Genomic DNA, 27,939 nt, shown 5'->3' with positions numbered 1-27,939 from the left:
CGCTAGATCGGGCGGGGGTGAACTTTGCCGAACCGGTCACCTGGCAGCCCCTCCTTTCTTGGGGCATCCAGACGGAAGGTGTGCCCAGGTGTGCACAGGTGCCCAGGTGAGGAGGGCAGGTACAGGGCTTGGCGCTTTTGTTCCGGGCCTGGAGGGATGGAAATATGGAAAGATGTTATCTGGCCCTGGGGCTGGCAGAGCACCAGAGCACGCAACTGCCCTGACCCGGGGGGTGGGGGGAGGGACAGGGCAGCTGGGGACGCACATTTCCTGTAACAGAAAGGGTCTGTCCGAGCTCCCTGGGAGGCCAGGGCCCAGGCCTGGAAGGCACAGTCCTTGCCAGCGTGGCCAGCACCCCAGGAGACAGGGAGGGAGGTGGCAGGTGGCACTGCGGGCCCAGGCAGAACAGGGCTGACCAGCGAGCCCGAGCCCTCTTGGGCTCTAGATGCGACTGCTCCCCTAACACCCCACGCAGGAGGAGAAGGCGCTTGCCCACCTGGGACCCCCTTGCCGAAGGATTCAGACTCATAGTCTGGCTTTGCTTTCTGTGGGATAAGTAAAACATCAAGTTCAGAGAAGAAAATTAGTAAAAATAAATCAATAGATCGACTATGTACAGGGTGGACATAAAGAGAACCCCCTGCCAGGGCCTGTTGGGGGCAGACTTACCCTGAAACTCACATAACCAGAGCCACACGCCGGGCACAGGGCTCCCCCAGGCTGCAGGACAGAGCCCCCCAAATCGGCAGTTCACGTGCATTCTGTGTTTGCGAGGGAGCAGACGTGCCGGCTTGTGGGAGGCAGAGACACCAACGTGCTAAGTGGCTCAAATCTGCCACGGCTTGCACCTTTGACGTTTCTCTCGTTGTCGACCAGGCAGCTCTGAGGATCGAGTGCCCGGGCTGCGGCCCATCCTTGGCATGGCCCACCTGGCCCTGCTGGCCCTGGGAGGGGGCTGGTTGGGGTGTCCTGGGGTGGGTGCAGGAGCTTCCTTCTCTCGTCCTGGAGAAGGTCTGAGCTCCACAACCCTGTGGCATGATGACAGCTCATGGCCCCGCCGAGGACAGGGGCCGGACACTTGCCCTGAAACTCACATTCCCAGAGCCCCACAGGACATCCGTGTGGCTCTGCCAGAAGGAAGGAGCCTCAGGAAGGGCAGAGCCCAGCAGAGGCTTTTCAATGCTGCCTTTCTGTTCTTTGTAGGTCAACTGTGCCCGAAGGGCCACGTGCCAAGGGTCACTGGGCAGATGCTAGGCCCAGGTGGGGTGGGGGGAGGCTGGTGCTGGGGGTGCAGGGAGGGCACAGCACCTGCTCCCCAAGACTCTTGCACGGACATGAGAAATGCCTGCACCCTCTGCCAAGACCCCCAGGGAGACCCCAGTCAGGGGGAGACTCTGGATCCTGCCACAGCGGACCTGGCCCTGGGCCACCACCCCTCACACAGGCCGCCAGGGCCCTGCACCACTGCCTCTGAGGTCAGAGCCACCGGTACCTGGCCCCACCTGGCCCCACCTGGGCCCACCTGGCTCAGGCCTGAGCAGGAGGAAAATGAGGTTTAAAGGCTGACTTCAAAACTGCCCACGGGGCTGCTCCCAGCCTGGTAAAACACCGGCAGAGGAACGAGGTGCGAGCCACAGCTCTGAGGTCGCCGTTTTGGTGAGGGGCGAGGGGAAGGCAGAACCTGGTGAGATTCAGCAGGGCCAGGTCCCAGGAAGAGTCCCGGACACTCCCCCCTCCCAGGAAGGCCCCACAAGCTTCACCCTCTGCCTGCCTGGATGTGCCCCACACTGCCCCAAAGGCCACTAGAAAGGCCGACACGGGAGGGCGGCCCCCGAGGCTATGCCAGGGCCAGAGAGCTGTCACAGGGCTGTCTCCAGAGGCCACAGCCCTGGGGCACCCTAGCCAGAGCCAAGGGCCCAGGCACAGATGGGAAACTGAGGCCAGAGAGGGGCAGGCCAGGCATCAACCTTTTGTTCATGAGAGAAAACTACTGCCAAACCCAGCCCTGCAGGACAGGCAGGAAGAAAACCAGGCACTCGACAGGCCCTAAGCTCGGGTAGTCTGCACACATCACCAGGCGCCCCTCGGCCGGAGGCACACGCGCCTCACCAGGTGCTCACCTGTGCCACAGCCACCGCGCCCACTCTCGCTCTCAAACAGGCAGAGGAATTCCCCACCAAGCCCGGGCTCCCCGGGAACACCCTTGCCAGCCCAGGCTGTGCGGTGTGGCTGCAGGATGACCTCTCCAGGGACTCTCCTCCCAGGGGGACCCCACCCAAGGTGTGTCTTTCAGCACCACCTGTCCAGCAGGTAGCATCTCCGGCCCTGACCCCTCCAGGCTTCACCAGGTGAAGCTGCTTCGTTAACACCCTCTGGGACCTCCACCTTCCTGCTCCTTGAATGGGAGAAGCCTGCTGGAACCTGCCTGTTCCTGCCACAGGACCTTTGCACTTGCTACCCCCCAGCCGGGAACACTGATGCTGGTCACCCAGCACCCTCTCCCTTGTCATCTTTCCTGAGGAACAGACTTACCCCCATCGCAGGTGCAGGCCAGGAGTCAGCCAACTACAGCTCGCAGGACAACCCCAGCCTGATGCCTGGTTCACGGTAAAGTCTCACTGGAACACAGCCTCGCTGTCTGTCTGTCTGTTGTCTGTGGTCACTTTCATGCCCCCGGGGCAGAGTCAAGTACTTGTGATGGAAACCGTCTGGCCTGCAAAACTGCCACAGTCACCACCGCACGCTTTGCAGGAGTTCCTCGGCCTGCTCTGAGCCACCAGCTGGTTCTATCATCTTGGTGCCGACCCTCTGAGGTCACATGTTGCTTGGTGTGGGTTAGTCACCGGCTCACAGCAGGTGCCGGGGCAGGGGTGTTGAACGGATGAATGTCGGTACACGTTTGTCAACGGCTATTGCAACTCCCACCAGTGGCTCCATCAAAGAACATGGGTCCTAACCGATTCCAACAAAAAGGTCGCCACTTCCAAGACGGACACTGTGGGAACACCCTGCTGCCAGTCAGTGACTGCAAACTGTAGGGCCCCGCCATACCCAGGAACGCTGCTGGCGGGGCCCACTGGGGCTTGTAAGAAGATCCCCAGCAGGTACCTGGGTCACGGTAACAGCCACAGTAGCAACACTGTCTGTCGGACACTTACTTTGTCTCATTAAATACTTACAACCTGGGAACGTGATGTCGTTGTTTCTCCCATTTTACAGATGGGGTATCTGAGGCACAGAGAGGTGAAGTAACCTGCCCAAGGCTAGTAAGAGGCACAGGCGAAGGCTGCCCCAGCACTGGTGACACTCAGAGCCTCAACATTTAGGCCCCAAGCCGTGCTGCGTCCATGGGGTGCTGCCCTGGTCTGAGTACAGGGATGAATGTCTGTGGCCTTTCCGAGGCCCGGCTGGGATGAGCCACACGGCAACACCTGGCAGAAGAGCAGGAGGACCTGGCCGGCGACCAGCCCGCACCCCACCTGGACCACTCCTGGGTCTGGCAGCAGGTCCACACTGCAGCCACGTTTACGTGGCCCATTTCCATCCATTTATGAATACATACATTATTCAACATCTTATTGATAACACAAACTCTTACACAGAACTTTCTATGTGTCAGGCTCTATTCTCAGCGCTTCGTATATACCCACTCACAGAAATTTCACTATCTATGAGGCAGGTGTTTTTCCCAGATCCATTTTACAGATGAGAAAACTGAGGCTGGGAGAATTCAAGGACTACTCAAAGTCACCAGCTGGGGTGAGGCTTGCCACCTGGACAGCTCAGCTACACTGAGCTCCACCTGCCCACCGCCGTACACTTGAGCCCAGAGAGTGGCTCTTTGCGTTCCAAACAGTGGGACACAGAAGGTCCGTTCGCAAGTCTCCTGTGGCTGCCGTGACAAAGAGCCACAAACTGGGGGACTCAATTGTGCAGGGATTAATCCCACCCCAGTTCTGGAGACCAGAAGTCTGACATCGAGGTGCTGTGGGGCCTCCTCCCTCTGTAGGCTCCGGGGGAGGGTCCTTCCTGTCTCGCCCAGCTCCTGGGGGCTCCCGGTGGTCCTGGGCTCGTGGCCTCCTCTTCTGGTCAAACCTCCCTCTGCCTTCCTCTTGTGAGGACACACGATTGCATTTAGGACCTAGGGTGATCTCCTCGTCCCAAATCCTTAACTTAATCACATCTCCAAAGACCCCTTTTCAAAACAAGGTGGATTTATAGGTTGCAGGGATTGGGACCCAATATACTGGGAGTGCGTCCCAGACTGTCACAGAAGGGACGAGGGACCTTGTCCCCTCCGCTCCCCTCCCAGGGACAACCTCGGGGAGACAGGAAACCAGATAAGACAGAGGCTCTTTTCCTCCCAGACACTCGGCGATCCCTGACTCACCAGAGGAAGGTGGGAGGCAAAGCTCAGCCTCTCTCTCTTGGATAACCTTCCCATCACTCACACAGCAGAGAACCGCCACCTTGTCATTAACGAGATATATTAAGCTGTTTAATACCAGGTTTTCAGCTGGTAGATGTTCTGGAAGGTGGGGGGCTCCCCGGCAGTGACTTCGGCGTGACCTTTCGGTCCGGGAGCGCACCGCCAGTACCCGCGCTAATGCTGGCACCCCCTGCTCCAGCCCGAGGGGTGCGATCCTGTCTCTGGCACCTTGCTCACTCACCAGTCTCAGCTGCAACCTGGACGTGTTGCGCCAGCCAGGACTGGGGCCCTGAGCCCCGGCCGCCACAGACGGGGCCCCACTGAGTCCGCGCCGCCCATCACAGGGGCTGCTTCTCACCCACCGCGTAAGCAAGTCACAGGGGGCTCGGCGATGAAAGGGCAGTGACGCACCTGGGCTTCTAAACACCTGCTAGAGGACACCGCAGTGAGGTTCCCAGAAGACTGAGTCCTTACGGGGGCCCCGTGGCAGTTGGGAAGGGGGGGAGGGTCGGGTGGGGTGCAGCCTGACCACGTGCTCTGTGCCCTGCTCACCCGGCTCTGATCCCGTCTGCGACTGCAGATGAGACGGTTGGCAGATGGGCTCGGAAGCAGCTTCCAGGGCCGAGATTTGGGGGAGGGGGGTGTCCCCAGCACGGAGCTATTCTAGGTCAGGACTATGAACTTGTTGAGGAGGCCGCCCAGGACGCTGCCTGTGCCTTGGCAGGAGCTGCCTGAACTGCAGCAGGGCCACTCTTGGTGGAGGACAGGGACGATGGACCTGTTACCTGGTCAGGTGCGGCGGAGGCCGGGGGCTCTGCCGAGACTGTAAAGACCTTAGCTCCAGCAATGGGTCATCCACACCTGCGGCTTCACCTTTGGGTGCCTTCATTCCCCGCTCAAGCCAGCCCCAAGGAAGCTGGTGCCCTCCCGAGAGCTGGCTGTGAAGCATCGCCCCATCCTCCCCTGGCCCTCCACGGGCACCTTGTATGATTGGCGATGGGGATGCAGACAGGCGTGACCCTCAGGCTGAGCTGTGGCACCGGCCCAGGTGGCCAGCCTCCTGCCGCGGTGCTGGCTCTGGAGGTCTCCCCACCCCAGCAAAGGGGCCTGAGTCCTCACCGAGTCTGAGCCAAGCCACGCTGACCTAAGAGCCCCCCCAGAGCATGTAAGGACTCGGAGATTTCTGAGCTTTTCTGACAAACCCACTTTCTCCAGAGCCAACGGTGCAGAGGCACCAAGCCGCAGTCGCGCCAGGGCCCGGCCACACAGGAACTGCCAACAACTCCTCAACTCAAGATGCAGGAGGAGAAAATCTCTCACTTCCTTGGCTCAGTGGAAAATGAACTCAGAAGAGCCTCTTCACCTCTTGTGGTCAATTTAAAGAAAATCAATTTTAAAAGGGTTCAAAGATTTGTAACTATAAGGAAAGTCTGAAGTCATTTCTATTTAAAATAATTGCAATGGCTTAGACTTGATGTCCAAGCTTGAAAGTCGAAGACCTGCTGTGTGTGTGAACACCCCTCTGGCAGCCCATGCAGCACTCAGCGAAGTGGACACGCGTACGCGTGTGCCCCGGCAGACCCAAAACACAGGCATGCGCTGCGCCGGGTGCCGGAGTCCCTGAAGCTCATTTTATCAAAAGGTAATAAAAAGGCAAACTGCTGTTAACTACTAAGCCAGGGATTAAATATTTAGCACCAAGGTTACTGCTATCATCTTGTTTTTCCTCCACGGAGCCCTAGATGTTTAAAAAAATATCAGTGGGAAAAATAAACTAAATCCAGAGTTAGGGGCTTGCATGTTAGCCTGTGGTTTAAGGAGATCTTAAATCTGCAAAATTTCCATCTGGGGCATTAAAAACAAGCAGACCCCATCAAACTGCTTTTGACCCCCGAATTCCACTGTCCTCCCAAGAACCAACAAGATGAGAAGCATATTTTCTTCCCCTCCTTCCTTTGGGAGGGGACAATTAGAACGTCAGCCCACACACCAGCAGACACCTCGTGACCGTAACAGCCGGAGAAAAACATGAAAAGATACTCTTGATAATGCTGTTTTGGAGAATTTGGGGAGAGAATGATGGCTTGCTTCGACTCGCAACAGGGAACCCCCAGTGATCCACCCACAGTGCGTGGGGGGCTGGCCAGGGAGGCTGAAGAGTCTGAACAGAGAGGCCACAGGAGAGGCTGGGGGGCCAGCTTGCTCGGGGCTCTGCCAGCTGCGGAGACGGCTGGTGGAACAAGCCTTGACTTCCCCCATCTGTAAAATGGGCCTGCAGCTCTCTGAAGGTTTTACCGAGTTTTTACTTCATCTGTATTCATTTCCCTGCCAGGTTCTCTGAAACTGTTATATAATTGCGAATAATTTCCTTTTCTTTTTATCTTATTAAGCAAAGACATTCCCAGCTGCCAAGTAAGGGCAGAAGATGGCTAGCCTCGGTGGCCTGCTGGAGTTAATGCAGCTTTGGCCACCAGCAAACCAGCGAGGGCTGGACGAGTCAGGGTGATGATCGGCAGTGGCTGGGCGGTGTGACCCCTGCGCCCGTCCGCCCAGAGCCTCGGAAAGCACGTCTCTACACGGGTGAGGCCACGCCCCAGTCCCTGCTCTGCAGCTGGGTGGCCGTGGGCAGCGATCCCCTCCCTGCGTCTGTGGGTCCTGCCTGCGGCCAGGCCAGGCTGCAACGGGCTCTGCTGTGCCCCTTGTGAGGGCCGGCGGGGAAGCCTTGCAACGTGCATCTTTGCATCAGCTTCGGGCACGGGGGAGTTGCTGTTATTGCTGTCGCTGTTTCCAAGGACCCGCTCCCACCCTGACGATCCCGGGTTCTCTGGGCCGGGCAGCTCCTGGCCAGTCTTTCCCACGGACTCAGACAGCTCAGCGGCCAAGAGGCACAGAATTGTGTTCCCTGCACTGGGACACCAGCGAGAAGTGGCCCAGGCTGCACCAGGTGGGTTAGGAGGAGAGACTCCTTCTCCAGAGGCCCCACCCACATGGCGCTCCTGGCAACAGACCCCCCCAGCGAACCCAGCAAGCCCCCAACCCCTGGTCTGCCCCAAGGGTCAGCTGCCTGCGCCTGCTGTCCCATCTCAACCAGCTTGTTGGAATCCAATTTGTTCTTGATGACAATGGCGCCTGCAGGGCTGAGAGCTGTCCTCCGAGGGTGCCAGGCAGGCCAGGGTCCCAGGCAGATGCAGGACAGTCCTGAGCCGAAGGCTGGGCAGCTCAGGGGGGTCTCAGAGGCTCGCTGGGGGTGGTACTGCTTCAGCCTCCTCCGTCCAGCAGGGCCGGAATCTTCCTGCTTCCTCAACGCCTGGGGAGGGCTCAGCAGAGTCTCTCCAAAGCTCATTTCAGGATTGTTGTTTATTTGTTTTTCAAATTAATAAAGTTCATTTTTTTATGACTATAAAAATAATCCATGGAACTAGAAACACCCAAGTGTCCCATACCTGGGGCCAGCAGACAACAGCAGTATCACCTACAGGTCCACCCTGCTCCATAGCATGGGAGACAGGAAGGCACCAGGCAGGGTCCCCGAGGGACTCAGCAGCTGCCGAGAAAGCTCCCCCACCCCCGGACGCAGATGACCCTCTCTGCAGATGTCACCTACTGGGACTCGTCTGCCTCACAAAGTCTGCTCTGCCCACCCAGACCTGGGCACCTGCCTCTGCTCCCTCTGCCTCGGCCTGGCCCGCAGCAGCCAGGACAGCCCACGGAGCCAGACAGACCCACGCCCAGCCAGGTCCCTGCTCCCTACTCACAGCGCCCCACTGAGAGCCTGCCACGTAGCTGGTGCTGGGACACAACGTGGAGCTGCAGTGAGACTCAGTGCCTGCCATGGAGCTCATGGCCCAGCGGGCAGCAGGGGACCGGCTCATCCTAACTGCCCCCACACAGGCTTACACTCACACACACTTGCACACCCCCATCACACAAGCACACACATATACACATACATGGGTGTGCACATACCACATACATGCACACATGTGAGCACACATGCACACCCATATACATGCATATACAGGTATGTGCACATATGCACGCACAAACATGCAAACATGCACACCTACCACCACACAGTCACATATGTACACGTGTCCACACCCACCCCACATGAATACACATGGGCACACATGCACATGTATACACATATGCACATACATACATGCATGTGCATGCCCTTCCACAGACATTTACACCCACCCATGTCACACAAGCACACATGCATACACAAGCATACACGTGCATACCTATCCCCATGTGCACACATACCCACACACACATGCACATATGCACATGCAGGCACTGCACCCCTGGCACCCACCTGCTGCTGTGTACCCCTCACACTGGCTGTCCTCCAACCCTTGGTCAGCCCCATGGGGTCCCTCCCTTCACCCTTACTGGGATCTGGCCCCAGGGTCTCAGGGCCCCGAAGATACAGCAAGCTCCCGTCTCAATGCCACACCCAGGCTCCAGGGCCCAGAACACTCCCCACTGGCCCTCTGCTCCCTGTACTGGCACAGGGCAGCGGGCTCCTTTCTCCAGGGCCTGCAGGACTTGGCCCTGGTGGGAGGCTGCAGGCGGCAGCAGCTGCTCTCGAGACTTCCTGCTCCCCTAGTCTCCATCCTCATTGCCAACACCTGGGCTGGGCCTGCCCTGACCACTGCAGGCCGCCCTCAGACCATCACCCACACCCAGCTCTAGGAGTGCCCTCCCCTTGGCCTCCTTGAGTGGCCACATGGCCCACGAGGCCCTGCACGGCCTCCAGCTTGCCCCACAGGCCCCATGTTCCAGCCACCCCAAACCAGTCCTGACCCTAACACCCTCTTGCAATCCCACACCCTGCACATGCCACTCCTCGTGAGCTACCACCATGGTTCTCTCTCGAGGGTGTCCAGGGAGTGCCAGAGCGAACGAAGCAGCCGCCCTGAGCTCCTCCTGCTCCCACCACCAGAGGCGGAGCACTCCAGGCAGGAGCCTCTCGCCTCCCTCCAGCCTCTCGGGCCTTGCAGTGGGCTCTGACTCGGACACCGCAGGCCCCTGGCAAGAATATTCTGTTTCCAACCCCGCCGCTGGGGCCTCAGCTTGAGTGCCACCTCCGAGTACGTGGCTGGGGCAGCGCGTGCACAGAGAGGCAACGTGCCTGCTCTGCAGAGGGCCAGAGCCTGCACAGGGGAACCCGACTGCAGCCCAGCCCTGGGCTTCAATCTGCTCCTCAGGGTGACCCCTCTCTGCAGAGCTCCTGCCAACCTGTCCCCAGGTTTGTTGACTGTCCCTGCAGGAATTTAAGCTCCATGTGAGGTGGGCCCCTGTGTGCTCTGGTCACTGTGGAATCCGGGCTGCCCAGTAGGTGCTCAGCGAGGACGCGCAGTGACCGTGGCTGGAGAGGGAGGGAGGGTGGACCTGGCCTCTGCCGAGGACCCAGCTGCCCAGATCGTTAGGGAACACTTTTCCCACGGGACCAAAGAGGTGCCTCGTATGCCCGAGGCCAACAGCTCAGGCGGGATGCCACCGTGGCCTGGACAGCATTGGGGCACAGGCAGCTCCCTGCTGAGTGCGTCGGGGCCCCTGGATCCCGGGCGGGTGTCCCCGCAGGAAAGACGCAGGAGCTCAGGAGAGCCGAGGGCCCGGCCCAGCCAGGGCCAGTGCGGGCAGCTGGTGTGGAGGCGGCCCACGCCCAGTGTGGACACAAAAGGGTCCTTGTCCACCCCCGGTCAGGCCTGGCCGCTGGCGGCCGCACACCCACGACGCCTGTTGGGCAATCTGTTTGCCTTTGGGGGCTGGTGAGGGCACAGAGGACAGAAACATGAATTACTTACTTATCAGCAGAACAACAAACCTTGGAAATTCCAAACCAGTCACTCACTGAGCCTCAAAACCATTTGATTTCCCCAAGTCTTACCCTGAGGGTCATGTGCCTAGAAGGCTTTCCACACGGCTGCCCTGGGAACTCCAGGCCACCCTGCCAAACCCACTCAGTGCCCTGCTCACCCCAGGACCCACTTGAAGCGCCTCTCCCGGCACTGCTCAGATACCTTCCTTCCCCTCCTCCCACCATGCACAGCCCTGGCCACGGCGTCCCGCGGCCTCTGCAGAGTCCTGGTACCCTGCTGCCTGGTCGCTCACTCCCAGGGTGTTCGGGCCAATTCTTGGCACCCCGCTCAGCAAACACAGGAGCAGGCCGGGCCCCAGGTTCTTGCTGCAATCAGTGGCTCATCCTCTTGAACAGTCTGTCCTCGCCCCCCCCCCCCCCGCCGCCCCACAGCACACATCCATGACACCAGGGCCCCTTCAGGTCTCTGGGCCCCTGTTTCTCTGGAGGACCCTCCTGGCTCTGTTGGGTCGACGCCCACCAAGGCTCTCCAGGTTTGCATCCGGGCCCAGGACCGCAAGTCCACAGAGGAAGTCTGTGGCCCAAGTGCCACCAGCTGCGTCCACCGCCAGGCTAGTTGCTCTTTGCATCTCCAGCGGGTTAGGCATTTTCTGAGGGTTCTTAACCGCACCACATGCACTCAGAGCTGGTCCGTGTGTCCCCTGGCCACCCCACACCCTTCCACAGCCCTGCCAGAGGCCCAGGGAGAGCAGACAGGGAGAGCCAGCTGGCCGCATGGCTCCCAGCCCACCTCTTTGGCCACTCCTGTTCTGGGACCCGGCCCACGCCAGGCTGAGCTCTGCACCTCTCTGCCTCTGGCAGGGGCCACGTCCACTCCAGCGCTCCTGAGGGGCACTCAGCGCTGCAGGCACCCGGCCAGCCCTGGACACTGCCTGCTCCTCCCACTCCCCGGACAGCCCTGCAGGGGCCCAGGGCCCCTCCCAGCCAGCCCACGCGCCGGGCAGGAAATCTAAGTCAGCCTTCAAGAGCTACCGCGCCTGCACCCAGTGCCTGGGCCCTCCGCCCCGCGGCCGCTGCCTCCCAAGCCCCCGGGGCAGCACTTGGTGGATGGATGTGTCTTCTCCAGCCCCAGGGGCCTGGAGTCCCAGGTCGCTTCAGTTCTGCTCGGCCGTGTCACAGTGTAGTATCAAAGGGGCGTGGTGCGAGCCCTGCGGGGGGGTGAGCAGGCGGCATCCAGAGTAGGGCACCAGCGGCCTGGGAAGGGACGGGACCAGGCGGGTGGGAGAAGAGCTGCTGGGTGGCCCCGACACGCTGCCCACGCTTAAACACTACTTCAGTTCAGGGGAAACAGAGCCGGCGAGGCGGACATGCACCGCCCACAAGTGCACGTCCTGCTTTGTGACTCCTGTGACCCACTTCACACGTGAGGACGCTGAGGCCCGCACCCGCAGGTGGCAGGCCCAAGCTGCCAAGCCCGGCCCCCCTGAGCCGCCTCACACGGACACCCCGCAAAGCACCGGAGCAGCCAATGGGGCAGCCCCTGTCCCTGCCGTGCAGGTCCCTCATGGCTTATCTACCGAGAACATCAGCAGAACCTCAAATAAAGGCAGGGCCAGCTCTCCCTCTCCCACGGCCTCGGAGGACAGGCCCTTCCGACCCCAGCCCCGGCTCTGCCCAACCTCTCCCTGTAAAAAGGAGAGAGGAAACAGTCTCAAGGGCACAGGCTTTTATAGTAAGGTATGGGCCCCTGTCACCATCGAGCCCTCTTTCTAACATGTGTTTCGTCCTCCCCAGATGCCCATGCAGTGGGGTGGCCACGAGAGACCACGGAGAAGCCTGGCAGAACCTCTGCCTGCCCGGAAGCCCAGCGTGGGGGAAGAGGAGGCAGATTCAGGGAAAGCTGCACCTCCCAGAGGCCTCTCTGCACTGGGCAGCTGTCTGCCACCACACCTCCTTCCAGGGACTGAGCCCAAGTCTGTTATATCAGACACCCCTGCTTGTCACCTCCCAGAGCAGCTCCCGATACCTGGTCCCCAGGTCTGGGTGCAAGTTACTCCTCACTGCTCATAACAGCCGGACAAGGCTCCTCTGTGCAACAGGGCACCAGGGAGGGGCCTAAGGTCAGGTAGACCTGTCTGTGGACCACTGTGTCACTACCCCAGAGGAGCCGGGACACCGACCCAAATAACCCCCCAGCTGAACACTGGTCCTGCAGAAGCCACGCACAAGCTGTGGTTTCAGCTGTGTCTGCCTCTCTCATGGGCAGGTGTAGTGGCAGTTGCCCCATGTGTGGTCCCACATGTGGCCCCAGGACACCCGCAGAAGCCGTGGCCAGGCTTCTCTGCATCTCTGAGCTACACCTGCTCAGCCCTGGGGCCAACCAGCCACCACCCTCCTCTTGGCCCTTCAGCTCGGGAGAGGAGGCATCGGCAGCGGCCCCAGAGCTATGCTTGGGTCGTGGGGCACCTCTTGGGCAGAACGAGGCACCTCTTCAAACCCATGAGATATTACGGGGATGACACTGTTGACGGGGCTGTTCTCCCGCCCTTGCTGCCCGAGTGAGAGCTGGAAGGAGGGCTCGGGTTTCTGCATTTAGAAATACCGTCTCAGCCTGCAAATTTTTCTGCAGCTGCCTCTGTTTATACATCTTGGCGAGAGGAATCCTGGCCTGGGAACAGCTGTTCATGGCGGTTTCTCTGGGAGACACAGATACACACTCTCTCTCTCTCTCTCACACACACACACACACACACACACTCACACACGCACGTGTCTATTCTTTGTAAAAGGAAAGAAAAGAAGACACAACAGCAGGGAAATTCCCTGCAGCCCATGGGACCCTCTGCTGGGTTCACTCAGTCGCTGGGCCAAGGGCTGGACCTGCAGGGAACAGGCAGGTCAGGGGAGACGGGCACGGGGCTGGGACCCTGCCCTGGGAGCTCTCAGCCAGCTTAGCAGACACGAGACAAATGCGAGTATTTAAGGCATGTCCCAGTGGATGTGGCTCTAGAAATTCCAGCCGGGAAGGAGCAGGTAGGTCAAGAGCCTCCTCAGAAGAGACAGCCTGGCCAGCACCCGACTCCGCGGCCCAGGCTGCCTGGCTTCAGCATAATGTTCCCCCAGGGCCCTGGACCCACAGTCAGGGACCTGGACTCACGTCCCCTGAAGCCTGCTCGCTGTTAATGTCAACACTTTCTGAGCCTCACTTTTCCCCTCTGTGACGAGAGTTGATGATAGAAATAATACCCACACCTGGGTGGTTATAAACATCAAATGTCAAATGACATCATGTGTGCTACACAGCTCTGTCAACCACCCACAGCCACCAAACGCCACAGCCACCCAACTGCCCCCAGCCACCCAACTCCCACAGCACCAAACCTGGCTGGGTTGTGGGTTCTTGTTGGGTGCATGTGTGTACTCAGTTTGCGGGGATTCACTGAGCTACTCACTTACGATTTGTGCACATTTCCATATGAATGTTATAATTCAATAGAAACGTAAATTTTAAAAAGGTTAGAGAAGAGGAAGAGATGGGGGAGTTATTATTTGTTGGTGAAATTCAAGTTTTACTGGATTTTAGTAACACTTATAATATTTAATCTTGATCTAATGCAATATCTCTTTGTGCAACATACAGAAAGAGCAGTCCCAACAGAGAGCGGTGGGAGACTTGATTAACCGTAAAGACTGAAACTCTCCTCTACCTTTGGCACCCCAGGCACTGAAAAAAGATATTGGGTGTAACATAGAATATATGTCTTACTGGGGTGTGGTAATGGGGTGAGCTGTGTCCCCCAAAAAGATGTGGAAGTCCTAGCCCGGAACCTCAGAATGTGGCCTTATTTGGGAAAAGGGTGCGCTCTGAGGAGGCTGCAAGGAGCCTTCAGACCCGCCAGGCCAGCCCAGTAGGGGCTCCCAGCCCCACACAGCCACCGCTCCAGGGCCCCAGGCTCCCTCTTCCCACTAACAGTGGAAGTGGAAACTTAAAGCCCAGGAGTGTCCAGACATGGTCAAAGAACAAGGATTAACCCTGGGGAGGGAACCTCCATGGCTCACGGAGCTCCTGCGGAATCCACCACTCAATTCACCCTGGGAATCCCGACCTTTCCTCCCCTGAGATGCGACAGGGCCGGCAGGGACGTGCGACCTCATCCCCCAGCCTCCCAGGGCCTGAGGAAACCCTCAGGCCCGGACGGGCAGCCCGGACGGGCAGCAATTTGACGAGGTGCACAGAGGGCATGGACGGCCTGGGGTGTAACCCGGAGTCTTCTACTCTTCAGGTGCCACATGGCTCTGCCCGGATGTCCCAAGTGGCCCGGAGCCCTCACTCCCTCAACACCCAGCGGATGTGCTTCTTCTCAACGCCTCTTACTATCCCCAGCCTGTCCTCGCTGTCTCCTCGCCTGACCCCACACAGCCTCCCGCCTCTGCCTGCACCCGTTCTGCACGGCGGCAGGAGCTGCCTCTCGCTCCGCCAGTATGGGACAGCGAGGCCCCTGGCGCCGTGGAAACCATTCGGTTTTGGAGTCAGCCGGCTTTCACGAATACGGGGTGCTCCTCTGGCCTAGGGTGAGGTGACCTTCCGTGGACCTTCACGCTGCCTCTCAGTCCTCAGCTACAGAAAGATTTTGAGACGCCTTCCTGAACACCTAGCGAGCATAACACCCTCCCCAACGGTGGGCGTGTCTCGGGTGCTCCCCCAGCTGCTCATCGTGTCACTCACGCTGTGCCCCTGTGGCTGCGACTCTGAAGCCTGCCCCTCACTCCCTAGGACGCCTCGGACCGGACACACGTTGCGTGAGCCCCCCGTAGCAGCAAGGGTGTGATGGTGAGCGATGTTAGGCGCACCTGGACTGGGGCGTCCCAAGCCTGGAGGTCTGAGCCCCTCGCGGCTTCTCCAAGGGCGCCGGGTCTGAGTCACGTCTGCAATTCCAGCCCTTGGCGCGAGGCCAGGCCCGGGAGCTTGGTAAGTGCTTTGGGAATGGCCAAATGAACATTTCTGCCAGGAGGCAGCCACGGCCAGCGTCGGAGCAGCCGCGGGCAGGCCTGGAAGCTCCTTTCCGAGAAGCAAGTTGCAATTTGTTGCCAAGAACCCACAGGGTTGGCTGCGCCCACCCAGCTCCCCTCCCACCTGCTCCCCCAGCCCCACGCAGCCAGATCGCTGGAGCCGTCTCCTCAGCCAGCTCCATGGTGTTCAGACCCGGAAGTGGGCTCGAGACCTCTTTTGACAATGCCCTTGTCGACAAATGGGTAAACTGAGTCCCGGGGAGGTGAAACAGCGGGGATGGCTGCCTCAGGCCTGTGCGCTGTGGATGCACCACTGTTTCCAAAAGCCAGCCCTGTTCTGCTGCCTGCCACGTCCAGCAGCACTGTTTCCCCAACATATATATTTTTTCAGTGTTAAAACTTCCGTACTACACCAAAAGCACAAGCAACAACAATAGCTAAATAAGTCTGACATCCTAAAAATTCCAAGCTTATACTTCAAAGGACACCATATTTGGGATAAGTCTTGCATTCAGAATATATAAAGGACTGTTTCAACTCAATAACCAAAAGACAAATAACCCAGCTAAAAAATGGAAAAGCTATGATTAGACATTTCTCCCAAGAAGATATACAAATGGCAACATGTACGTGGAAAGATGCAATCATTAGTCACTAGGGGCCGGCAAGACAAAACCACCAGGAGAGACCACTGCACACCCTTCAGGACGGCTGTAATTACAAAGACAGGTCACAGCACGTGTTAGCAAAGGTATGGAGAAATTGCAACCCTCATACGTTACCGGTAGGATTATAAAACGGCGCAGCCACTGCAGAAAACAGACCACCAGTCCCTCCAACAGTTAAACACAGCTATCACATGATCCAGCAGCCAAGAGACCCAAAAACATATGTCCACACAAACATCTGTACAGACACCCACAAAGCCACGTTATTCATAATAGTCAAAAAGCCGGAGCGATACAAATGCCCATCAAGAAATGAAAGGATGAACACGTGCGGTCTATCCACACAATGGAATATTATTCGGCAGTAAAAGGGGTGCCGTACTGACACATGCTACAACACAGGTGAGCCTGGAAAACACCATGTTAAGTGAAATCAGCCAGGCACAAAGGACTGTATATCACATGACCCCGTCTCTATGAAAATCCAGAGTAAGTAAATTATTATTAAAGAGCAACAGAAAGTAGACTAGTGGCCGTCTGGGGCCCCAGAGGGGCTGCGGGGGGGGGGGGGGGCGGGGGCGTTTGAGCAGTGATGGCCAAATGGCCAGGGTTTCTTTCTGGAGTGAGGAAAGCGGACTGGCATTGGCCGTGGTGCGGGCCGTGCAGCTCTGGGAGTGTGCTGGAAGCTGTCGAACTGCAGACTTTCAGTGGGTGAACCGCATGGTATGTGGATTGTATCTCAATAAAGCTGTTTTTAAAATAAAAGTAAACACTTACTTTAACTCTAAAGCAAGAACATCTAGGAGCTCATGGGCTAATGTGCTCGTTATAAATGTTTATCTATGTCTATTAAAAATATATAACCTGGCCAGGCGTGGGGGCACAGGCCTGCGGAGGGAGGGTCGCTTGAGCCCAGGAGTTGGAGGCTGCAGTGAGCTGCGATCACACCACTGCAGTCCAGCCTGGCGACAGAGTGAGACCCTGTCTCAAAAAATATTTTTTTAAATAAAATAAAAATATATAACCGCTAAAACTTTAAATGGTCGCCCTCATGCCACATACGTGACACTCTGCGGGACCCCCGGGTCTGGCCCCTCCTTCAGACTCTCCAGTTACATCCTTTAAGATCCCAGAGGAAAAACAGTGTACGCATCTCATTATTTCATAATAGTGTATTAAGAACTTGCAAAGCTATTATGAGCTCATAGAAGACAGTCCTTTCTTAAAGAGAACTATTAATCATGGAATTTAATTTCTTAATGCCATGGTCATAAACCACAGCTGCTTCTGTATTGAAACCACAGCCACTGGGGAGCAAGAAACTCGAGGCCCCCAGGCCCTGGCCCGGCCCGAAGGTCACCGGGTGTGAATAGCTGCAGCAACAGGACCACAATCCACCACAGGCCACGGTCGGCGGAGGAGGGTCTGGGTGCCACAAAATGCTCAGTCTGGGCGGGCCAGTGTCGGTGGTTTGTAAAATGCCCATCCTCCAGCCCACGGTGTGGAGACCCCGCTTCTGCCCCCACCTCCCCTGTGCGCCCTGCGGGAAGAAGGGGCCAGGCTGGCCTCTGGACGCCCATGGCCTTGCTCTGCCTCTGACCAGCCTTGAACACCTCCTTTCCCTTCCAAGTCTCAGTTTCCCCAACAGCTGCAGGACTCTCAACCCTATTCCCACAGCCACAGTCTGACCCAGCCTCAACCTCCCCACTCAGCCCACGCCTCACACGGGCCTCCGAGAGCGCTGGCACAGCCCCGCCCCAGACTGCCCGTGGCCCCAGACTGCCCGTGGCCCCAGACTGCCCGTGGCCCCAGACTTGAGACCAGCTGTGGGGCTGAGGGAGCTCTCCCGGGGGCTCTGGAGAACTCGGCCCCTCCTGTGGCCACGGTGGGGAGGCCAGGAAGTCTGGGCCGGGCCTTGGGCTCCGCCCTTCGCAGCATCAGGTGAGGGTGCGGCGACAGAGCACAGAGGTTCAAGTGCTGCGCCCTCAGCACAGAGCCCGGCCCAGAGCGCAGCTCACGTGACGCCATCGTCGCTGCTGCTGCTGCTGCTGCTGCTGCTGCTAACCGCAGCTGGACGTCCTAACTTCCCAAAGGTGAGAAGCGGAGCCTTGGGGATTCTCATAGGGAACCAACAGGAGCAAAACCAGAATTGGAACCCAGCCCACCCTGTTCCCCACCGGGTGGGCGCCCTGAGACCCCATGACGCATGGTCCTGTCCCTTGGGGTGGCAGGGCCACCCTTCCAGCCAGGAGCAACTTCCCCAAGCAGCTCCAAATATACCTGACTTTGGAAGACGCATCTGCCAGACGAGAGGCATAAAAGCGTCTCTTGAAGCCTAGCCTGTGCCTTTGACGCACGGCTGAAGGGGACATGGAGACACTGTCACTTAGGCCAACGTCCGATTCCTGCGGTTGCCCTGGACAGGCCTGGCCACCAGCAGCCTGTCCTGCCTGCCCTGAGCTCCACACACCACGTCCTCATAATGAGGTTTCTTAAAATAGCTCAGGAGTGTGAGCTGCCGTCTCTCTCTCTGACCCTCCTCACCCAGGCTCAGAGCCACAGGGCTCGTGCGCAAGGCCGGCTGTCCTCATGGTTACATGGCCAGCGTCCAGCTGTCCACCACCCCACCCCAGGCCAAGCCCACTGTGCCCCTCCCAGGCCAGACACGCTTAAAGAGGGGATGAATTTCAGTTCCTCACACGGAAACAGGAAAGGAAGCATCCACAACCTCACGCCCAACATAGATAGGCCAAGCCCACCGCCACCCTCGGCCAACAGCTCTGGGCCTCTGCACACTCCTGGCGCCTCCTCAGACCTGCAGGGACGGGCAACACGCTCAGCCTGGGGCAGGGCATCTTCCCAGAGAAGTGAGAGCCCGGAAACAAAGCCCGGCTGCAAACACACGCCGTCAGCCACAACTCTCTATTTTGTTTGACCGGCAAAGTATTCATTTTAAATGCTTCTGAATTAGTTACCACCATTTTTTAAATTTGAAGATTAAACAGGCGAAAAAAAAATCCATGTTTCCAGCTTATCTTGAAAATTAGGAAAATCAGGCCACATGGCCAAGATGTGGTGAACCAAGAGACAGCTGGCACCGAGGGTCCCACACCCTGCAGCTTGCCGCAGGCCCCCCCCGGCCAAGCCCCTCTCCTGACGACTGGCCTGTCCTTGCAGGTGGTTGGGTTTGCAATGACTCTCTCGCCAGCACAAAGTGGCCTTGCCTGGGGCTGGCAGAGATGGCAGAACAGCCTTGGACCCCAGGGTACCCGAGCCCACGTCACACACCGCAGACCCTGAGTCTCCCAGGTGGCTTTCAAATTCCCCTCCAGCAAACTTTCACGTGTCACGCAAAACTATGATTTTGGTGACATAGTTTCTGTTTTATCCAGAGCATGGCAAACTGGCCTATGGCCAAACGCAGCCTGTCATCTAGTCCCACGAATAATCTAGTCCCATGAATAAGCCGTGTTGGAATACCCCCCCTCAATCGCTTCATACTGTCTGGCTGCTGTGGGGCCAGGACGGCCCCCTGGACAGTTGAGAGAGACCATGTGGCCTCAAAGCCTGGCACAGCTACGGTCCAGCCCCTCATCGGTACCGAGGGCAGGCCCTAGGGTGCACGGGAAAGGTGCAAAGCTCATCCCTTTCAGAGAGGCATCCTTTGGTGTCTGTATTCCAGGTTCTTTTTGTAAAATGCAAATGTTTATGCTCGACCCAGCAGTGGGTTTCCAATCCCATAACTGAGGGTGGGAGGGTGTCATGGAGGAGGAGAGGCAGTGGGGACTCGAGTCACTTGCCCAACAGGCACTCGGCGCCTGCGCACTTCCCGCCCCTGCACTGCCAGCCCCACCCTACGCCCCGTCCCACCGCCCTGGGCACTTACTTCATGGGCTTGAACAACGCTTGTCCGTGGTTCCGGAACGTCATGATCAGCTTCAGCTGGGTGCCGCCCGACTTCATGGCTGCAGGGAGAGAGGGAGAAAAGGTCACGCGCTGCCCGCTGACCCTGCTGGCCCAGGCCAGGCCAGCTTCTCTGGCTGGGCTGCAGGGCCCCCGTTCCACCTGGGAAGTTTAAGGCTTTCTGCAATGACCCTCCTGCCCTGGCTGGTGCAAACTCCCCCACACATTTAGGGGCCCAAGCTGGTGTGTCTCCTATGGTTAGACCCCAGACCAGAAGGTCTGGCTTCTAGAAGGGGAGACAGGTGTATTTACCTGCCAGCAAGACCTGCCCCTACACACCCCAACACACCTACACACACGCACCTGCACACACCTACCCACCTGAACACCCTGACAAACCTACACACACCCAGGAAGGGCCTGGGTGTGCCACCAATCATTCTCGAGGATGCCTGATTCGCCAAGAATTCTCTAACCTCAGTTTCCTCCTCTGTTAAATGGGGCTCAGGACACCTGCACGACCTCCCTCATGGGGCCGTGGTGGGGCCAACATCAAAGTGGAGCATGCATCATGAGGCCCGTCAGCACCTCTGACAGCCGGCCTGCAGGGTGGGATGGTGACCGAGCTCCATCCCAGGACCTCCAGGAGGGCTAAATGAGCACCTAGACCAGCTGCCACACGGTGGGAAGTCCCTCAACATTCCCAGCGGCTCTCGCTGCCCCTGAGTGCACAGCCCAGGCATCAGCCTGGCCACTGCTCGTTCCCTTCCAGCCAGTGTCTGCTCTGGCCGCTGTCCCAAGCTCGCTGCACTGTGCTTGACAGTGCCGCCCCCAGTGCCCAGGAGACTTGGGTTGGACGCAGGGCCCCAGAGCACTGTGTGGCCAGGTCTCTTGGCGACACTCTCTAAGGCCGTGCCTTCCTCAGGAGGAGGAGGCCGGCACACAAAGCTCACCCCACCGCATGCTGGAAATACCCTGAGTGCCCAGCCCTGGGGGCAGGCAATCGACTCCTGTGACCCTGCGTGGAGGAAGGCTGCCCCCCTTCCCAACCAGCGCCGGGCATTCTGAAGGACTCGGCAAGCTGCTTATGATTTTATCATTGAGCCAGCCAGCCCATGGATCATTTACACTCTATGAGCCATTCCCTTCTGGAAAACACGGATACAAGTGCACGGGCTTCCAAAATTGGGATGTGTGAACAGGCCCCTGAGGCCCAGTGTCTACCTCTCGAGAGCGGAGCTTCAGAAGATTTTAATTTTCTGTTTTTTCCGTAACTATGCTTTCTAAATTTCTACAATGAACACACACTATATTTTTAGTAAGATTTTAAAAAGTGACGATTAAAAAAAATCTGTGGCCCGATTAAGCCCCATTTGATGTCCCCTACCATTTAATAAGTGGGGTCACTGGAGTCGACTGTTCTTCCTGGGACAGCTGGGGACGGCACATCAGCTCCTTCCTGGCTCGTAACCCCGCTTTGCAAAATAACAAAGTATTGTGCAAATGTGGTCGGTGTGGTCATTCTTGCTCTGGAAGCGAGTCCCGTCTGCACTGCCCTCCCCCGCCACCGGAGCTGTGGCACTGCCAGCCTCTCACCACGGGACAAACACACGCCTAGAAATTAGCGGGCACCAGAATCTCGCAGTGACTAGGGACTCGCCACACTTCCTGCCTGGGCCCACCACTTAGTCGGTCTACTGCCAAAAGACATTCGGAGTTCTCTAAAATCAGGCCTGGTCTCCCTGCAAAAGCCAACGTCCGAGCTGCCTGGAGGCGTGGCACAGGCCCACGGTGTTCCTCGGGGTGGGCGGGAGACGCAGCTGCCCCCAGCCTGTGCGCCAAGCGGATAGTCCCCCCTCCGCCACTGCAGAAGGGGGCCCGGGCAGGTGGCAGAGCCGGGACACAGACCAGGCCTCAAGGATGAGGGCACAATTTGGAGTTTTCTTCTTAAAGATAAGACCAAAGGTCATGACTGGAGGGAATCTTGCCTGTCTCGTGGGAGAAGCCCAGGCGTGGTGGCAATGGCCCCAGCTGGTGGGGACACCTTCCCTGTGGGCCTCTGCTCTTCCCAGCGGACAGGGGTCAGTCAAAGCCTGGCGGCCCCAGCCTGGGAGGGACCCACCTCAGGGGCAATCCCACCAAGGCCTGGGTGGGATGCCAGGCTGGGGCAGGGGTGGTCCTGATGCCCCCAAAGTCACAAGGCTCTGTGAACGAGCCCCTCAGGGAAGTGGCTGCTGGATTTCCCTCTCCCTGCTCCCCACAGCCCCAGCTGCCTCGGCAGCCACCACCAAGTCTGGGTCACCACCAAACCTCCAGGCCTGGCTCCCCGGTCCAACCCCACCCACGGCCACACCTGCGCTCCATGCCCGTGGGGAGGGGCCCACAGCCTTTCCTACGCTCTTCCCCCTCCCTGGCCACCTGCCATCTGTAGGCCAAACACAGCAGCTCTGCGTCTTCCCTGGCACCCTGTCCCCAGACAGACGTGAGCAGACACGACTAAGGAACACTAATCATCAGCAACGTGCAGCACTCGCCACACGTGTGGACGCACAGTAACAGAGCGTCCCGTGCTTTTGCTCCAACCTGGACGCCAGCGGGCTCTGCTCTTTCCCTGGAGTGTGGCACAGCACGGAGGACATTCTCACACACAGTCGCCCCCCCCCCGGGCATGGTGACATTTCTCATGAATATAAACTTCATGCATAAAAGAGTAAGATTGTTATTATAGAAATGTTGATGGGCTTGGGTGCCTGGCCCCAATCCGTGTGAGCCTGGCCGGTCACCGGACCCCCAGGCAGCTCTGCAACCCACCGGGAGTTCCCCAAAGGAAGGACCAAGAGCAGCCCTGGGAGGAGAGAGACAGCCCTGAAGGAAAAGTTGTGTGGCCCGGAGCTGAGGGATGGAGGGTGACCAGGTCCTGGGACATTGGGCGCAGCCACCACTCAACCTTGGTTCCAGTGGGAGCCACCACCAACTGTCTCCGCATTTCTAACAAGAACCCACCTATATTGGGATGAGCCATCCCCTGACTTTTAAATTAAAGAACCCCATATTTAAAGGCCTGTGGACCACACAAACGTGTCCCAGGTGAGACACTGCCCAGGGGTCAGTGGGGGCCTCCAACATTGCTGCTGTTGGCCTTGGTCATCTGATCTGTGAAGCTAACCGGTGACTGTCCTTGGGGGTCACAGTCAGGTGGTCCAACTTTTTCACAGCCACTGTCTTAGGGTCACGGGGAAGCATCATTATTCCAGGAGATTGACTGGGCCCCGTCTCTGCTGGAAGCAAGGGCCTTGCCCAAGGATGGCTCCAATTTGGAGAATGACGACCCACGGCAGCTGTCTCTGCTCAACCTGGAGGAGGCAGGTGCTGGGGGGCTCCGCTGATGGAGGATGGGGCCCAGCTGTCTGCTGCCTTCTCTGCGCAACACCGGAAATCGCCGTTTCCGGTGGGGGGTCACTCTCCTCTGGGCACAACCAAAGCTCCTCAGCACCAGGGCTTTGGGCACCCACTAACGGGGCATCTTCAGTTTTTGCTCTCCAGGTTGGGGGACCCAGGCCCTGGGACTGTGGCCAGCGGTGGCAGCGGGTAGGGGACCATGCCCTCTCTGGGCTGGAACTGCCTTCCCAGAAGTTCCGCCTCTGACTAATTAGACTGGAAGCTCCCCCAGGTACCCACAAACAGCTGCCCCCACTGAAGGCCTTTGTTCCTCGAAGCCCGGCCGGCCAATTAGTCGCAGATTCTAGCTGGACTCATTCTTCCCCATTTGGCAGATCAATTAGTGTCAGGGACTTCTATCCCGTGGAGTCGCTTCCCTTTGTTCAGCTACGTTCTCCCAACCTCGGCTTTGTCCGCTCCGGGTGGAGCAGTCGTGAAGCCTGTGTTTCAGGCCGGAGGCTGCCCAAATCCTCACACGCCTGCATGAGTTGTTTTTTGTTTTTTTTTTAAGTAATTCCAAGTAGAGAGTTGTTAATTGTGTCATTTATTCTTTGCATCCATAATCGTGCATGATAGCGATTTAATTATCACCGGCCCAGCCGAAGGCACTACACGCCTGATTCCAAGCTGAACAGAGGTAGATACTGTCGTGAGCCTCTTCAAAGGCGGCAACGCCAGTTACCAGGCAGCCAGGAGCCAGCTATAAATAAATCTCTGCTGGCCGTAACCGCCGTGCTGCGGACCACACAGAGCTCCGTGAATTGGATCAAGTGATTCTGAACAGGGGAGATTTAATGGAACCATTCTGAGAAGGCTCTGGAAACTCACAGGCATCACTTTCCATCACAACAATATTTCCGAGTGCACATTTAATAGTGAGATGAATAATTGAAGATTAAAGTGACCACCCGGGGGCTAGATGGCCATGAGGACGAATCCCAGAGCCAAGAGCAGGAGGTGCTAACCTTGAGCAAGTCTCTCTTGGAGGCCGGGTTGCCCCAGTTGTGGAATAGTGGCTGGAAGGCAGGGCTGGCCTTCGAGGGCTCCACCTGTTCTGGGTCATAGCAGTGCCGGAGTCTCCGGGCAGCAGGCCGCTCCTGCCCAGGGGAACCAGCTCCACGCCTGCCTGGCAGCTCAGCCAAGCCCGGGGCCCAGCCAGGGGCTGCTTTTGCAAGCAGCTGGGTTTTCACCAAAACCTGCAGCTGGACGTCCACACTCAGAAGGACCCTCAGAGGTCCGCTGGGCAGCAGCCAATGGGAGCAACCCCTCTAGGAGAGCCTGTGTCCCCTGGGGACGCCACTGCCGCAGACCAGGAGACCTGGGTCTCGACGTGGCAGCAGCTCCGGTCCCACTCTGCTCTCAGGTGAGGGTTTCCTGCTTTCTCAGGAGACAGGCCTCTGCACAAGTACGAACTCACCTGTGGGGGTCCCCAGGCCCAAGGCACAGGGAAAGGAGGGCCCAGCGTCCAGGCTGAGACCCTGACAAGGAAACAGGCGTCCACCCAGCCCTGCTTTCCCTGGGAGAGGAGCCCAAGAACACCGCTCCCATTGGACCTGCCTGGCAGGTGGCCGCCAGGCTCTGCTGTCCCGTCCTTACTCAGTTGCTCGTTTCAGCCTCTCAACGACCCATGAAGCAGTTATCACAGGTCCATGGTTTTATTTTTCAAAATCTTTGGAGGCAGAAGGATTTGGGAGATTACAAACGCTCCAGATGATGCAAAGCACCTGTGGTGTGTGCCTGCTGCAGACCACGCAGCGCCCCAAGGAGCCTGGGCGGAACCCCATAATCAAACACACGCCTCTTCCTCAGAGGAACGTGTGAGATTCACTCTAGGAGTGAAAAAATACGGATTTATAACAAGCCTGGACAAATGAGGTTTTGCCTCCAAATAAGTTCAGGTTGAGTCAGGTTTTGCTGTCAAATGGGTTTCGTTGGGATTTCAGATTTGCAAGTCAGAGGTTACAGGGTCTAGAGGACAACCACCCCCATGTTCCAGGTGAGAAGCCAGAGGCACTAGAGGGTTAATCGATTTTCCCAAAGTTGCTCTGGCCGGTGACTGGTGCAACCGGGCTGCACATCAGACCCTCTGGTGCAGATCCTGCCACCCTGCCTTCCCACACTGCCGGGCACCTGCAGAATGACAGAACAATCAGCCAGTCCTCAGACGGGCCCCACCCCAGGGAGACTGGATGAGAACCAACTTGGCCAGCATGGTCTAGGAGATCAAAGGCGAGCAGCTTGGGCGGCCCCTCTGTAAGCAGACAGGCACAGGATGTAACCAGGGCACACTGCCAGGCCCAGGCCACGCCAGCGCCCCGGGGCTGGGATTCCCTGGCAAAGGGCTCTGTCCACCGTGCTTCAAAGTCAGGCAGCCTGGGCATCATTGCCCTGGATAGTTGGATAAAACGGGTAGGGGTGCCCCAAGGCCAGCACATGGGGACAGACAAAGGACCCCCAAGGTGGGCAAAGCTGTTCAGAGGCCCAGGAAGCTCTGCCCTCTCCCTGCACTGCTCTCTAGCTCCTGGGCACAGAATCCCCACACCCCTGCACAGAGCAGTTGCCCAGTGTGTGTTGGGAGGCTAAGAGTCCCCGAGGTACACAGGGCATTGTAGTGCCCCCTAAGGGCCTGGAGTCCATGAAGCCCCCTCTATGCAGACCCTGCCCTCATGCACGAGGGTGGTGGTGGAAGCCCAGAGCACAGGCACTCGTGGATGTTTTACAAGCTTGCTCACGTGCACCACCTCACCCCATCCTTTCCATGCCCCCACACAGCAGGACCCCATCTGGCGGATGGGGAAGCTGAGCTGGAAAGAAGCGCTGTAGCATGAGCACAGCACTTCCCCAAAGCCCTTTCCACCTGCGCGGTGCTGCTCTCATCCCCACCCTCCTGTGACAGGTGCCTTTCCTTTTGCTGGGGAGGCTTCCTCACCCGCACCCAGTGGAGCCCTCTCCTCTCCAAAGCACCTGGCACCTCAGTGTCTTCCTATGACTGTCAGGTCCACAGAGGCAGCAGACTGTGTTGAGGCTGAATCCACCCTCAACTCCCCACTACCCAGAAGGGACCAGAAATGCAGAGGGTGCCCAGTAAAATGTGCTGGAGGGACAGGCAAGCAGGTCAATGTAGCAGATATTCCCTTATTGTCCACGCCGACTCTCAGAGCAGAAGAGGCACTTGGCTGTGGCTCTGTGAGACTGTCCCCAGTGTACCCCCCAGCACAGCCCCAATGCACCCCCCAGCATAGTGCCCAATGCACCCCCCAACACATCACCCAATGCACCCCCCAATACAGCCCCCAGGACAGCGCCCAATGCACCCCCCAACACAGCCCCCAGCACGCCCCCAGCACAGCGCCCAATGCACCCCCCAGCACAGCGCCCAATGCACCCCCCAATACAGCCCCCAGCACAGCACCCAATGCACCCCCCAACACAGCCCCCAGCACAGCCCCCAGCACAGTGCCCAATGCACCCCCCAGCACAGCCTCAATGCACCCCCTAGCACAGCCCCCAACACAGCGCCCAACGCACCCCCCAGCACAGCGCCCAATGCACCCCCAGCACAGCGCCCAATGCACCCCCAGCACAGCGCCCAATGCACCCCCCAATACAGCCCCCAGCACAGCACCCAATGCACCCCCAACACAGCCCCAATGCACCCCCCAGCACAGCCCCCAACACAACGTCCAATGGACCCCCCATCACAGCCCCCCATACAGCCCCCAGCACCCCCCAGCACAGCCCCAATGCACCCCCCAGCACAGCTCCCAATACAGCGCCCAATGCACCCCCCAGCACAGCGCACAATGCAAACCCCAGCACCCCACAGCACAGCTCCCAACACAGCGCCCAATGCACCCCCAACACAGCCCCCAGCATAGCTCCCAGCACCCCCCAGCAGAGCGCCCAATGCACCCCCCAGCACAGCACCCGGCACAGCCCCCAGCACCCCACAGCACAGCCCCCAACACAGCGCCCAATGCACCCCCCAACACAGCGCCCAATGCACCCCCCAGCACAGCGCCCAACACAGCCCCCAGCAGAGCCCCCAGCACACCCCAGCACACCCCAGCACAGCCCCCAACACACCCCCAGCACAGCCCCCAACACAGCCCCGAACACAGCCCCCAGCACAGCCCCAACACACCCCCAGCACAGTGTCCAGTGCACCCCCCAGTACGGCCCAAAGCCCTCTGGAGACCTGCAAGGGGCAGCAGGGAGGCAGAGCCTCTCATGGGGAAGCCTGGGCTAGGGGAGATGTTCAGATTCCTCCTGCGCAGCAAGTAGGGAGGGAGGAAGACCACTGCCTTGTCCCTGCCAGCCCTCTTCCAGTAGGGCACACTGATCATGAGATAGCCAGGAAGCTGCAGGTTCCTACTGTCTCCCCACAGCAAGGTGAGTGCCCAGCAAGCAGCTCAGCACCAGGCAGGAGAGCCAAAAATAACCTCTGAAGAAGAATTTGGGAAAACCCACTTGCCAGCCAGATAGGTAACACCTAACTCCCCCGTGTCAGCAACTGCATGGAACCCCAGGTTACAGGACCTTCCAGTGCCAGAATCGCTTTCAAGACACACATGAAGATAGTGCCTGCCCTCCGGTTCCTACTGGCCCCCTCCATCCACCCACAGCCGTGTGCATGCAGGGCAGCTCCCTGCAAAGCCTGG

At 58.5% G+C, this 27,939-nt stretch overlaps 1 protein-coding gene across 1 annotated transcript in view; it reads right to left on the bottom strand.

Annotated features, from left to right (window-relative positions):
* FAM20C (FAM20C golgi associated secretory pathway kinase) overlaps positions 1-27,939 on the bottom strand; it is a 46,229-nt gene that overhangs the window by 14,282 nt on the left and 4,008 nt on the right. The window contains exon 3 of the mRNA XM_012759361.3: positions 19,824-19,902. Within this exon, the coding sequence (XP_012614815.1) occupies positions 19,824-19,902 (79 nt within the window). The remainder of the gene's footprint in view (positions 1-19,823; positions 19,903-27,939) is intronic.

Source organism: Microcebus murinus, chromosome 19, assembly GCF_040939455.1.
Source record: "Microcebus murinus isolate Inina chromosome 19, M.murinus_Inina_mat1.0, whole genome shotgun sequence".
Lineage (NCBI taxonomy): Eukaryota > Metazoa > Chordata > Mammalia > Primates > Cheirogaleidae > Microcebus > Microcebus murinus.
This window is presented reverse-complemented; position numbering and strand designations above follow the sequence as displayed.